The sequence below is a fragment of the Halichoeres trimaculatus genome, unplaced genomic scaffold, assembly GCF_033239565.1.
Source record: "Halichoeres trimaculatus isolate MK-OKI-2021-1 unplaced genomic scaffold, fHalTri1.1 fHalTri1_scaffold_10, whole genome shotgun sequence".
NCBI classification, from domain to species: Eukaryota; Metazoa; Chordata; class Actinopteri; order Labriformes; family Labridae; genus Halichoeres; species Halichoeres trimaculatus.
Window position 1 is genome coordinate 23,553,380 of NW_027437187.1, and position 14,556 is coordinate 23,567,935.

General features: G+C 38.2%; 3 protein-coding genes across 5 annotated transcripts; all 3 read right to left on the minus strand.

The window, feature by feature from the left end:
• Positions 1–3,167: 3,167 nt before the first annotated feature.
• On the minus strand, positions 3,168–5,020 carry nudt7 (nudix (nucleoside diphosphate linked moiety X)-type motif 7). 2 transcript variants are annotated; one of them, XM_074676965.1, is made up of 4 exons: positions 4,937–5,020; positions 4,442–4,625; positions 4,197–4,355; positions 3,168–4,100 (listed from the first exon to the last, which is right to left on the minus strand). In XM_074676965.1, exons 2-4 carry the CDS (start codon positions 4,595–4,597, stop codon positions 3,747–3,749), a joined length of 669 nt encoding a protein of 222 aa, XP_074533066.1. In that variant the 5' UTR covers positions 4,598–4,625; positions 4,937–5,020; the 3' UTR covers positions 3,168–3,746. The 2 variants fall into 2 exon arrangements, with proteins under 2 accessions (XP_074533066.1, XP_074533065.1); XM_074676964.1 differs by having other exon boundaries at positions 4,442–5,018.
• A 401-nt stretch (positions 5,021–5,421) lies between these two features.
• Positions 5,422–9,866, minus strand: hprt1l (hypoxanthine phosphoribosyltransferase 1, like). Of its 2 annotated transcripts, none has more exons than XM_074678490.1 (9): positions 9,489–9,866; positions 9,013–9,119; positions 8,544–8,740; positions 8,151–8,216; positions 8,035–8,052; positions 7,707–7,789; positions 7,040–7,086; positions 6,513–6,589; positions 5,422–6,131 (listed from the first exon to the last, which is right to left on the minus strand). In XM_074678490.1, exons 2-9 carry the CDS (start codon positions 9,029–9,031, stop codon positions 6,084–6,086), a joined length of 555 nt encoding a protein of 184 aa, XP_074534591.1. In that variant the 5' UTR covers positions 9,032–9,119; positions 9,489–9,866; the 3' UTR covers positions 5,422–6,083. The 2 variants fall into 2 exon arrangements, with proteins under 2 accessions (XP_074534591.1, XP_074534590.1); XM_074678489.1 differs by having other exon boundaries at positions 5,425–6,131; positions 8,544–8,727.
• Positions 9,867–10,558: 692 nt separating this feature from the next.
• Positions 10,559–14,554, minus strand: psmd7 (proteasome 26S subunit, non-ATPase 7). The gene is made up of 8 exons (XM_074678481.1): positions 14,396–14,554; positions 13,875–13,966; positions 13,295–13,387; positions 13,113–13,210; positions 12,892–12,972; positions 12,538–12,629; positions 12,196–12,394; positions 10,559–11,180 (listed from the first exon to the last, which is right to left on the minus strand). Exons 1-8 carry the CDS (start codon positions 14,467–14,469, stop codon positions 10,923–10,925), a joined length of 987 nt encoding a protein of 328 aa, XP_074534582.1. The 5' UTR covers positions 14,470–14,554; the 3' UTR covers positions 10,559–10,922.
• Positions 14,555–14,556: the final 2 nt, after the last annotated feature.

Here is a 14,556-nt window from a genome sequence, read left to right on the forward strand (position 1 = left end):
TTCCATACAGTCAGTTCTCACCACCAGGGGTTCAGGAGCCTTCTTGGTGAAATTCTAAGTAACTTTCAACTGTATGTTGTGTGTGAATCTTTATTTTTTCTTTGGAGAAGTTGGTAACTTTTACCAAATTAATGTGGTTAGGAAGTAACTTTCCACTAGTGAAAAGGAGTGTCGTGTGGTTTTATAAACATTTTATCTCAAGCACTTTATAACCTCTAGCTAATCCTTATATCCGTCCACAGCTCTCTACTGACCCAGCTGATTTGTACTTGGAAATGTCCAGTTAAAAAAAGACAAAATAGAAATCATAAAGCAGTCATATTTGTAAAGGTTAATACAGCCTAACAAAGCATTTTTACATTTTGTCATGTCTAAATATTTTTGAAGTTTAGGACAACTTTGTATAAAATGTCTGCTCACTGTTAAATTCCTTTTTGTATTCAGCCTCAGTGGTCCAGTCAAGTCTGTCAAAAAAACAAAACTACAAAAAAAAAAAAAACAGCCATTCCCACTAAAGCATTGTCATTTTTCAGTGTTGGAGTGGTTAGTAGGCCTGTGTGTGTTACACAATAACAAAACACCTGAAACATTGGTTCATTTAGTTTGTGAATTAAGATGAAGGATATTCATTGTATTGCTATTTGTACTATTTGCTGTTCAATCTGTCACTTGAGACTGTTTTACCTTGTGTTGTGTTAAATATTTAAGTTTTTGTCTCAGTGTTGGTACCGTGTGCAGGCTGGCACCATGTGAAGTTGGCATCCAGTACCTGTCCCTTGTGTTGTGAACAGGGGACTTACTGGTTTAAGAAATCTCTGTTACATAGAGGCCGCCATTTTGATCTATCCATGGTGCTATGTACAGGAGTGATGGGCACTTCTGATGTGATGTTAGTACATAACAGTTTCTACTGGTATATCAATAGCACTGACATTATTTGTTAGTTTGGAGGCAGAGTTGAGTCTAGAGAGCTGGCTGTTGTTGCGGGGTCAGACTTGAGAGCACCCAGGCATACCAAAGCTCCTGTTGTGAACCACCGTCATTTTGTCTCATTCTTGTCCTATCAAATGCCCTCATAATGTTTACTCATTTGTACTTACTCGTTTAAATTATGCAGCTCTTATATGAATAGCATTTCAGCATGTTGTTTTCAGTACAAGATTTATAAAAGATATGTACGGTACTTTGTTTCATGGATCAGTTCATTCTCTAACATTTCCACCAATTTGATATTGTTCATTACATTTACTCTATTTTTGAGGCAAAAAAGACACTGACGTACTTTCCATATCCACAACAGAATCCAATTTGGCACAATCAAAAAGCCAATTTTGAGAATAATTCAAATGTTAGAATAGCTTTGCTCATACACATTTGTTTACATTTTCATAGTCATGCTATTTTGTCCTGCAGCTCTTAGTGATCCATTTTAAAGTAACTTATCTTTTTTAGAATTTTGTATCCATGTATCAAATGTAGAGTATTTTTGTAAGACTAAACTTTGGTTTATGCTCATAGCACATAATATCATTGCTGTTTTGTTTTCATGAAATGAAGCGCAGGTTGCATTGTCGAGTGTATGACTGAGTTTAGAAATGTCATCAAGTGAACATTGAGCAAAAATGTTGGAACATGAGTTCTATTGTTTTAACATTACTTTTACCCAACCTGTGTAGCGTAGTACATGGGTTTCCTTCTTACATCTGTGCGTGTGTGTGTGTGTATGTTTGCTTTGGTTTTACTTTATTTTTAATGTCATGCATCTCAAATGGCACTTTGACTTATCCATTAACTGTAGGTCAGGTTTAGCGCGCAGTAGTGATGTTTCCAAGCATTCCATTCCTCTCGATCGGGGGAGTTTAAGAGCACACAATGATGCAGGAGAAGTGTGGAACAGCAAAGCCTCTTAAAGTCATACCAATACAGAAAGCCAACCTGTGACTTCAGTTTCATGAATGTAAATTTTACCTCATGGTGTGGACATAGAGCTTGCTCTACATCTAACATCGGACCAATTACAGTTTTCAAGGACATGTTTCAAGGCAGAGGGGAATCATGGTGTGGCACCAGCTGTCAATTGTATCACTGTACATTTGTCAGATTGTTTTGTGGTGGATTGTGGTGTAATGTCATGTTCAAGTTGTTTCATTTTGAGCAAGTCCAGGATGCTCAGTCTGACTCTCCAAATAGCCACTTCCACTTAGAAAAACACGTGGAACATGAATTTAATGGTGAAGATAGCACACAAATCTATACAACAATATCAGTTTTGTCCTTCAGTAATGTAATTGAATATCCATTTATATTTAAATGTGAAGTATACTGCAGGGGTATCTTGAATTTCAATTGTGATGCTTTCAACAGAACTCTGTGTGCCTTGATAACTTTACTGTTAATCTCCTGTGTTTACTGGTGTCCCTTTTGTGTCATTGCTATTTGGCTCCTTGTCCTTTTCTGTTTTGGACTGTTTAAGATCCAGATACATTCAGTGATTTTGAAATGTAAGATTATTTTCAAACACAACCATTACCATAGCCCATTCAACACTTTGTATTCATAAAACCATCATGAAATATCACAAACATTATATTGTGCAGCTTCACCAACAATTTGTTCATTTTTTGTTGAAAATGTTTTAATGCCTCATGAGATTGTACATGTGAGGTAAAAGGGACGAGACCGAGGAGATTGTTTTAATGGAGAGCTTTCTTGTGTTGATGTGCTTGTCAACATTACTATTGTTGCTGTGAAATGTTTGATCAAAAGGAGCAACCATTAAGAATTAACTGTTAATTGCCAATAGTGTGAGCTTTATCTTGTGTGTAATCAGTTTGCTCACTTTTCATAGTTTGCTTTCTATTTCACATCCTCCAACAGTTCAGTTAGGTCCATTCTGTGTAGCTTGAGCTTAAGTATCTAGCCTTAAGACCCTGCAGTCGGACTAAAGGTCAACCCTAGTGTGTTATACATCTGATTTATTATTTACATGTACTTTGCCTTGGTCTGGACATTTGTATACTCTTTTGTTTATATCTGTAATCCTGCTGCTACATTAAATGAATTAATAAAAAAAATCTAAGCATCCATAGTTGCCTTTTGTCTTCCCCTACATTTTACAACACACTTGATTAAAGTTTCAATTTTAATGAAGTTTCACATTGCACCTACATTTTCACAGTGACTGTAATAAATTATCAATAAATTTCTAAGAAACATATTTTCAGGTACTAAGAGCCTGACACGGGGTGTCTGCGGGGTCTTAAAAAGTATTAAAAATTGATAAATCAGTTGTGGGAAAATTAAGGCCCTAAAAAAGTATTAAAAAGTCTTAATTCTAATGTTATGAGGTATTAAATTTTATTGGTATTCAAGCTTTGACTCCAAACGTATCCATGAATATTTATTTTCCTCCTTGTATCTGTTACAAACTAACCTAACACGCCAGACAGACAGTTCCATATATCCGCCACAGAAATAGTTCATCTGTTTGGAAAATGTTTTCAGGGTCTGAACCTTCAAAAATAACCACACCAGGTGATTGGACGATCATTCTAACCGTCACACTCATCACAGACCACGAGAGGATCTAGAAAAATCTTTACCATCTCAAAATATTTCTCTCTAGATCATAAGAGTTTTTCAAGACTCCTGAGAAAAGTCTTTAAACTTTTTGAAAGGTTTTTTAAAAAGTCTTAAAAAGGTATTGAATTTAACCTCAGGATTTCATCATATACCCTGCTAACAAGTCATAGTTTACTGAGTCTTCTGTAAAGCATCTGTTGGAAGAAAGATGAGGGGTCCTCTGTGCTAAATCCAACATCAAACTCAGGGTCCCTCCTGAGAGCACAAGCTGCAACTATTATAGCCAGCGCAGCAGTCAGGCCCCATATGTGAAACTGGTTTTCTGATTCAGGGTCCTTATAATGAAAAAAGTGCACTGGTCCTGCTGTCCAAGGAGCATTATGAGCAGCACGGTGGCTCTCCTTCTTGATAAAGAAGTCCAGAGGAACTGTGAACACTGCACTAACTTCAGCAGGGTTTGGACTGGGGCGAAAGGACTCCTCAATGAAGCTGACCACTGGGGTCACCAACAAACCGCTCTGTCAAAAGAAAAGAATTAGAATGTAAACTTCAGACTTGAATGGACTCCAAGCAGCTCACAGTCTTGTGTATTGGGTTGATATTTTTGCCCCTACCTTATTGATAATAGGGAACAGTGTACAGACCACCTCAACATCATCGGGGTGCAGACCTATCTCCTCCTCTGCCTCTCTCAAAGCTGTGTCAATATCATCCTTGTCACTGGGGTCTCTTTTCCCACCTGGAAAACAAACTTCACCTGCACTGGTCCTCAGCTAAAGACACAAAATGAAGGAGTTAAATTAGACAACAGAGAAGTAACGTATGATTCTCATTCTCAGATGAGATCTATTCGGATTACCTCTTTTGAACGCAGGGTCAACAAGGTGTAAAGCTGTCCATTCCTTACAAAGAGTGGGATCAGAACCGAGGCTCTTGGCAGAACCGGCAAAGGAGGCAACTTGTTCCCAATATCAAACTGCCTTAGATTGTCTTTCGTCTTCTCTTTAATAGTCATGGTAGCTGCCCAGTTTCAGAGCAGTACACTAAAAATCAAAGTTGTGAACTATTGGAAAGCGATTGGTATTGAGAACGCAAGAAATTGTATAGCATACAACCTCTGTGTCACTCCGATGAGGAGCTATATAACTGGTAAATCATTTCTAGGAGTTAACACGCTAACGACAAACTGATTTCGAGGTGTAGACTGTGGGAGTCCTTATTTTTTTACGTCACGACCAGAGCTCATGCCATCCTGCTAACGGCTAACCCTCGGATACAGGAATAGCTGTTTCAGTCTAAACGAGACTAGTTTGGATGTATGAGACAATTTCGGAGTGTTTTCTGTAATGCTCACCGGTAGCATGAACAGGTCTTCCGTTGACCCCGCTCTCCAATACAAACCCTCACAGGCGACAGTATGACGTTACACTGTGCGACAGTCTTCCGCGGTAGCTGCCTGAGTGATTCGACACACATTACCACAAAGTCAAATAAATATAAAGTGATAAATATGACATATCCACGGTTATGTACTTTTGGTAAACCATGGAGTTTTTCAGTTTCTAATATAAAGGTTGACATTTATGGACATGAAAAGGTAAGATAATCTTACAACTTATACATCCATACATTTAAAACAACGTTTTAAGTAGAACAGGATTCAATGGGATTTGTTTCTTCTCTGTGCTGAAAAGGGCGTACAGAAGACTTTAAAAGGCCCAGGGCTGAAATCCACAATAGGGCATGTTTTCAAATAATTAAATAAATGTAGGTTATGACTGTAACGGTAGTGTTATTAGACCTCTTAAGGAACTTTGAAATATGCATTTAAACAAGCTTATGGGGGAAATTTTTAAAAATGATACACAACAGGTAACCAAAACTTTTACTCTGTTTAAGATTTGAGGAGACAGTTCTGAAGTCTTCTGTTTTATTCTGTAATGTGAGTGCATTTCTTTGGCTCACAGTAGAGGGCTGCAGCCAGTCTTGCTGTAAACGGGCCCTCAATGAAAACAATGGATATGAAATAAAACAAACTTACAGTGCAGTCCAAGTCAGTCATTTTATGGCATTATGAGAGTATCTTTTTACATTTTTGTTCAAAATATAAACAGGTTTAAACCAAATACTTCTTCTGTTCGACTGACTGCTCACTGAACACAAAGCAGACGGCCTGAGACATGGGATGTGATGAGCCAGAACAAATTAATCACACATTTTTCTTTTTTTTTACCTCCAAGATAGGACTTAAATTTACAGATATACAAGGAATACAGAACTGAATAAATACATTTAAATTTAACAACCAAAATATATTACACAATTGTACTCCCACTCACTCATCAGGGGGGAAATTAAATAATTTGGGGTATTTACAATCCACACACTCGGTGGATTCATATATAGAAAAATAAGACTCAAAACACAGCAAAGCTAAGGAGGGTCATCACAGTGGTCCTAGTCTTCCGATTCAGTCTTCGCCTTCGCAGCAAAACATCTTCTCACACCTTGTACTTCTCCTTGGCTTGATCATTAAGTATACAGATGTGCTATGAAAAGATTTGAAGGGAAAAAGTTATTGGTGACTGATTTTTCAAAAACATTTCTTTTGTGGACATTTGGCTTTGAAAAGTTAAAGGCTAATATAAAATGTCTGCAGTTGTAGCTACCTTTGTGAAAATTTGTTTCAAGCATTGTTTGTGGTAATCTGACAGTTTTAACAACCTGATGTGTGTCATTCAACAGAAGGCACACATGATGTATTTTCAAAGATAAGTATTGAGACTTATTTTTAAGTCAAACTTTTTCTATTAAACTGGGCTTCCACAAACAAAGCAATCCCCAATTCTTTTTTGATCTGAAAGCTCCTAAGTCCAAAGATTTTTTTGTAAATTATTTATTCATTAATCAAAATTAAGAAAAAAACTTACGCTGAGATCTCTGAAGTATTCATTATAGTCCAAAGCATAACCCACTAGAAAGGCATCTGGCACCTCAAAACCGATGTCTGAAACACAAAGACACCGGCAGTATAAAGTAAATATGCAGCCTCTGTCAGGTTCCTTGCTGGTTTAACTGCTCTCTATCTGTCTGGGCTGGGTTCTACTTAAAGTGTGAAACAGAGGTAAGTCCAAAACAACAGCTGTTCTTGAGGGACAGTCTTACGGAGATTATCCAACTCAATGCTAAAAGCATTACATAACCAGAGACAGTGTGAGCAGAAGGTTATCAGGCCTTTAAGTGCCAGGCTCAGCAACGTTAGTAGTAGTTCTTCCTGAAATCAATCGTAATCCTGCATGGAAAACACAGCTTTCCATCAGCCTTTAAAGAATCAGACACATGTAAGTGAGTGCCTTGAAATGAGCACTACCATGCATTACAACACAAAAGACCCTTTAGTTTAAAGCATTATAGTGTTATGGTATATGTAGATTGAAGTGAGTATGAGGGTGCTTACAGTCTGGTCTATACCCCGAACTCCTTGGTGTCCTCTTTACCAGAAGGCTAAAATGACAGAAAATAAATGTAGAAAAAGATCAAAATACTTGGAAATCTCAGCATGAAAAAATAACAGAAAGTTTACAAATTTTCCTCTGGTTACTTTTAGTTATTTATATGCAACTTTTCAGACTATTTGGCTTCACAACTAAAACTCAATTTGTCTCGTGTTGGACTGACAATATAAGGCCAGTAGAGTCAATGTAAATGTCAGACAAGACTGAAAAACCTTAGCATGAACAGAAACTATTTACAATTTTTGTTTCCATGCTACCGTTGTGTGAAATGCATTGACTGGCCCTTTTAAGTTGGAGTTTTATGTACATGGGTCAGTCAGTTGGGAATTGTAACTTGAATAGACGATTGGAAAGAAACACACACTGGTGATATATTTCCGTTAGCTCTCAGGAGCGCTACAGACAAATAGATCCACGGTAGAGTAAATAGCGTGGCAGATTAACTCTTAAGCTGCCCTACTGCTCCATCACATTACATCTCTAATACAGGCATAAAGGAGAGAGTCCATTAGCTAAGAGCACTGCTAAATATGCTGTATTTCTGCTGACATACTAAACAGTCAATGTGGAGGCTTGTTACTCCACTTCCTGGACCAGTCTGATGCATACCTCACAACTTTGACCATCTTGGGATTACATTCATTCAGCAGGGAAAGTAGGGTTTGCATTGTCCTTCCTGTTTCCACAATATCCTTTAAAAAAAAACAGGAAGTGGAGACTATGAAGAAGAGGGTAACAAAACAGTGATATTCAGATTTTAAAAGATTAAAAAATAGTTAATTATTTTGCTGTATTTCTGTTTGGGCATTTGTCCCATTAAGATGTTGTTAACTAAGGATGCATGACTCAACACTGATAACATGTTCTTTGTTTTGTTTTTTTAACAGTAGCTTGATCTAGTTTCTTTGTTAATGTATTAACTGTAGAAAACTCTTACCTCTACAATCAAAACATTCTGCAGGGGGAAAAAAAACAAAATAAATATATCAGATAAAGTCCATGGCTCTGAAAGACTGTAGATGAAGTATTTCTGACAGACACAAGTAGACTCACCTTGCCTGAGAGATTGGACAGCTCATCCCCTCCTATGACTTTCACGCTGTTGGTTGATTTGTCATTCTGTGAGATGCAAAGAGGAGACAACATTATGAATCTCAGTGTGGTCACAGTCTCCATTTAGATCAAACTTGTCTTTTGTTGCAAAATAACATGTTTTTTTTGTTTTGTTTTTTTTTGTTTTTTCATGATGAGCATAATAGAATGCTCCTCACAAATCTATATTAAAAGTTTGAAAAATCTTACACTTAAATAAACTACAGTGCTCCATTTCTCTTTTTTTTCATTTGTTACAAACACACACACACACACACACACACACACATACACATCAGCCTCTCATTCTGGCATAAGTGGTTCCAGGAAATGAAATGAGAAAAGGCTGCTTACACAGTAGCTCTTCACCCTAATGAAATCCACTGTCAGGGGAACTGATTTATCGCTGTTTTGGTTAAGTGATTTAATGTAGTCCAAGAGATCTGCAAAGAACTTGTAGCCTCCTTTAAGAACACACAGAGCGACAATGTGGTGTCCCCCCATGTCCTGGATTATGTCCCGTGCGAGACGCTCTGTCCTGGAAAGCAGAACTGTATGAGATACAGCACAGAGGACATTGCAGTGATGATGAATGGTGGTGCACTTTTATATGATTGTTTAGATGCAATGTACAGTACTGCATTTGAAAATTCACCCCATACTTCCTTTCCACAGTCAAATACATTTTGTGGGCTGCAGTGATTTGCCAAACAAATACAGTATGTCCAACAGTCCAATCCAAAGATGGACAACGTATTTGTCAGACAGTGTACGATTGAGTGAGTGTGCCAGGTGATCACTGAGCTGGAGTAGATTGTTTTACCTGTCCATAATGAGCCCATGGGGGATGATCACTTTATCCAAATCGTTTTCATAATGTCTAGGAACACAGAAAAGGTCCAGCTCGTGGCCTTTCTCGTCATCAGCGATCTGGATCAAGAAGAAACGAGCGGTTGGTACTGACAGATAACATGCGCCAAAGACGCATTTAATTAATCACAGTGAAGCCCTTCTCTGCTCTCCCTCGTGGCAACACTGAGCCTCTCAACCATTTGCGGTCTATGCTCTCAACCACCTGTTTATCCCCGCGCACACGTGACTCAGGTTAGGGGGTAAATGTGGCAGACAAAACTAAATCACAGAAACGCTGATGGGAGAGCTCGTGCTCATCACAATAGGCCTACATCACATTGGGCACAACCACACCCTGACAAGTGCACAAGTTATCAAAATGCAAAAAAAAAAACAAACAAAAACCACGAACAGGCCAGCACAAATCACAGCCGTTTATGGTCTCACCTGCAGATACGAAGCCATGTTGCCAGCGGTTGTCCGTCCTGTTCAGTCGCAGAGAAATATCTGAGGAGTCATGCTCAGGACCTGAGAGAGGGAGAGGAGGGTTTGTTGACTGGAGGCGGCACGCGCTGCTGCTTTTTCTCTATCACCGACTGCTGCCGCTGGCCGTGAGCGAGCGCGCCCTGCACATGCAGCGATGCTCCTCTGACTGTCTTCTTTAATCCCTTTACGTCAGAATCCAGTTTACCTTCCTAATAATCTGATTTGACCGACACCACCTGAGCTTAGAAAGCGCTATTTTGGTTACTACTACTACTTCCTCCTGTTGTGGTAACTATGTGACGATGTAGCACAAGCATTTTGCTAGGGGCTGCAGATGACGCAGTTCTGAAAAAAAGAAAACGGCTGTCAGGAACTCCTCGCGAGCATTAAAACACAGTCGTTAAAATGTGAACGCTTTCTGTAGAGGGTTCCTTTGTATCAACAAAATTGATTGTGTAATGCAGACACGAGATATTAATGTATTTTTTTACTAAACAATACAGACTAGCTTTTATTGTAGGAATCCAAATCGTTAATTGTAAAGTCTCTGTATTGCTGACATTGCAAAATTGGCGGAATAATACCCCACCGGCAACGCTGTAAAACTTCAGGAGCTTTTAGTCTTATGATCCATACTTTATTCCTTTATTGAGTTCAAAAGGACTCTTTAAGAATTCTCATTTTTTAAATCCTTCTTCCCTTTGGGAACTACCAACAACCTCACTTCTATATAACTCTACCAGTTTAATAAAGTAAATGTTAATCAAATACTTTAACATTTTTATGTGTTACATTTTATATTAAGTTGGACATAACCCTAACCCTGCTACATAAGACAACCTGCAGGGCATTATGAACACAGCATTAATCAAACAGCATACACTGTGTATTCATAACTGTTTTTTTTCTTCCTACATTACTTTAAGTTAAAATATCAAAAAAATGTTCAGGGTATCTGCTCTAGTCAAAAACTATTTGCCATATATTACAGTTAGACATTAAAAAAGAAAGACTAAAACCTGAAAACCAACCAATTTATAATAGGATCCCAGTTTAATGAATGATACAGAAACAAAACATATTTTTCCACATTACAAAAAAGCAATATCAGATGTTGTACCACACAAGGAGCATGGCAACTATGAAAACAGAATAAAAATGTTTTCATAGTTCAGAATGCCAAAGACGCAAACATCTCCATCTCTGTATGATGATAACAGTCTTTAAGAGTGCCAATTGTGACAAGGAGCCCAAATCTCAAATGACAGACTTCCCCATATAGAGTCCTACTTTTAGCCTGAGACCCAAATAGTGATCTGTGGCTGCAGGCAAAAAGTAGAACACCATCCAGAAGAAGACTGTGTCATCTGAGAGAAGACCTTGAAGGAAGAGCACTCATTTTTTCTTCTTCTCGTCTTTCTTGGCACCATCCGCTTTCTCCTTGTCCTTGTCCTTCTCATCTTTTTTCTCTTTGTCATCTTTCTTCTCTTTCTTTCCTTCTTCCTTTTCTTGTCCCTCCTTTTTCTCTGCGTCTCGGTTGGAAATCTTGTTGTTGATCAGGTTGTGCAGAGCCACTACAGAGCGTATGAGTGAGGCCAGGTAGACCACCAGCATCTGGTCGTTGGTCTTGAGATAGAAGGCTTTTGTAAATTCCTGCAAAAAGAAAAAAACTTAAGTGAAACAATATAAAGGGTTCTATTAAGTAATATAACAATATACAAAATCATTTGAAAACAGATTTCTGTGATACAATGCTGCACAGACATGCAAAAACAGTTTAACTTGACAGTGCTAGAAGAAAAGAAACATTCAGCCAAAAGATATAACTTTTTCAGTGGTTTATAAAGATTTTGTTTAGTGCCGCTTAGGCCAAATTTGTCCTTAGGATTTTACTGTAAAGTCTGGTGTTCTCTATCTGTAATCTCTCTGGCTGTCCACATTCGCATTGATAACATTAAAGCCAAGGCTGGAGTTTGTTAGTCCGTATCTGCTGCTAACTGTCTTCAGTGAAAGTTTACATATTTTATCAGGTGGGATCAAGATCTGGACATTTTTTCAACTAAAAAGTGAGTTAAACATGCTAGGATTAAAGGCTTCCATAACCCTCGCGAAAGGGATCTTTCTCACCAGTGTGAAATAAAGGAAAGTAGGAAGGTACATGATTAAGTGACTGAGTACGAGTAAGTCAATTAAATACTCCCACCAAAAGAAAACTGTCACTGGATTACAAATGGACTACAGGAACCGATTTTCTAACAGCATGTTTGGAAGCTAATATATAAATTCAGTTTCTTCATTGGAAACTGTAAACTGGCTTGGAGCTACAAGTGCAAGATTCTCAGGCTCAAATAAGTGTCTGATCCAACTGGGTATTGGTTAATAAGAGAATGATGTCTTTGTTGTATGTAAAGTCATCAGGGAAGGCCTGATGGTTTCATGATCATAAGAAATTCCTTTCTTTTGTCAAGTACAACAAGCTCCTCAAACAGTTATCTCTTAAGCAGGATGATATTTACAGGTTGAGCTCTTACCCAAACCCCCCTGGAACAGGATAGGTTTAGCTATGTGCTTTGTGGGGTTGTACATTTGATCAATTCTCTCTAGGTGTCTGTGGTTCTTTGTATTGTGCATTTTCAAATAAAACATTTTAAACACACAAAAAACTCACAAGCAGATTAACATCTGGAAGCAAGTTGAACACATCTTGCAGCTGGTAGATGATCTGGTGGTTAATGGGAAGTTTGCCTGCTGCCACTCTCTCCAGGTAAGAGCGAATGTCCAGCAGCTTTGAGTTGAGTCCCTTCAGGCCATGAACCTGATTTGTTATCCGTTGCGACAGAGTTCCCACTGTTGTGTCTTTGATATCTCTGTAAATGGTGAGCATCAGATGATAAGAACAACATTCAACAGCAACACACTCAGTATTTTAATATGAGTAATTTACTGTGATGTAACTACTTAAATGGCTGTAATGATTAAAAGAGCATAAAATCAAAAGCTTGAGGTATACCTGAGCAGGTGCTCCACACCCACTTCCTCTGCTTCCTCAGCTCCGATCTCACTTGTGACATGTTCAAAAGTCTTGGATGTTGGAGTTCCGTCCTAGAAACAGTTAATGAACAAAGGTGTATTTTATTGAAGCACAAAATATAACAAGATGCTACTCATCCCCACATCACATGAAAAAGAAAAAACAATATCATAGTTTCCAACAGCAGTTTTTGTTTTTATTTTCACATTAACTGTGTATGTCTGTGGCATGATGTAAAATTCAATTAAACTGTCTTTGAGTCACTAATGATTCTGAACATTTTTAGAAAAAAAAAAAATTGTATCTGCTTTGTCACAGTCACAAATTACTTACGTCGTGTATTTCCTCCACTGAGATGTAAGCTTCTGTGGGTAGACCAAGATCTTTGGGCTTCACATCTATAATGACTAACACCTGGTAGGACAATTAAAAAAATACATAGAACTGAGTTATCCTTTTTATTTATCCTATTACAAATGGAGTACTACAAGATGATGTCCAAACACACACATGTATATGCTGTAAGCAGGGGAAATCAGAATGTAGATACATACCGAATTGGTACAGTACTGCTTGATGAGTTCATTGATAGCAATATCATTCTTGTGCAACTTGGGTCCTGTGTGGTACCATCCGACTATCCTTTCTCTGGCTAAAAACAGAAATACAGTTAACCACAAGTTTTAAATCATAATGGAGCTGTCCCTGAGTTCTGCAGATATATGCTTGTTCTTACCATTCACTTTTTTGAACATGCCATACATGTTCTCCAAGTAGTCATGATCCAGGAACCACACAGAGTCGTCCCTGTCATCCTCATCAAAAGGCACTGAGGTGGGAAAGAATTAAGATATTGAAGAACCAGTTGTGGTTTGACAACCTGTTTCTTGGTATTTTTGAATGAGTTAACAATTTTAAACTGTTGCCTCACACATTTTGAACATGATTTATGCAACCTTCAATAATTTTACAAAGGGAGCATTAAAAATAAAACTCTACCTGTGAAAAATACATAGTGTTTGTCTTTATTTGGGCTTTCAGAATTTTGACAGTAATACAAAAAGATATGCCAAGCAAGAAAACCATCCCTCGTTGTTTGTACATCCAGTTAGTAATGGCAGCATTAACTAGCATATCATTCTAATCTACAATCCTACAGACAAATTAGTGAAAATTACCGTGCAATATATATCATAGGCAAATTTTATGTATGAATATTCAGTGTGTATTAACCATGTTAAACGTGTGAGGCAACTATTTACAAAGGCAAACACGGTTTCTCTCACCACTACCAATGCTGTCACCTTATTACTTACCAGCAAAACTGTTTGAGACATCCAGGACTTTTTTCTGCCATGATCCTAGGAGGACACCGACCACTCGCTTCTGGTTGCCAACCTTTCCTATCCTGTAGATTTGTTTAAAAAAAAGTTCAAGAAGTCAGACTTTCCTTACACCATGACTCATAAACACACTACTTTGTGAGCTGTGATGCTACTGACAACTAGGCTAGGCTAACTCGAGGATAGCCATCCATTGATAAGTATATGAATGAAACCATCATAATACACGCGTGTTTTTACTGAAGGGCTCTATTTCTTTTCAGCCACAGCACTATATTAAGTTATTTAACACGTAAAACACTGGCAGTTGGCTGTGAAACAAACTGAGCTGATCTCAGTATGCTAACTAGCTTGGCCACCTCTTCGTTCACTGTCTATGGGGCTCTGACTCAGCAAGGCTAACATTAGCTTAGCCAAGCTAAGACGGTACCAGTATAGATGTTTGTTTCTCCCAAAATTTGCGAAGACTGGATACAAATATTAAAGGTACTTACCTGTTGAAATGGTCAACCACACTGAGCAACACCAAGGGATGAACGACCACATTTTCCACTGCCAACTCCGGCATTTTTGCAGTAACGATAAACAGCTAACAGCCCACCTCCTCACAATGACGGTTATGCTACACTTCCGCTGAGGCCTGATGTCTTTTCCG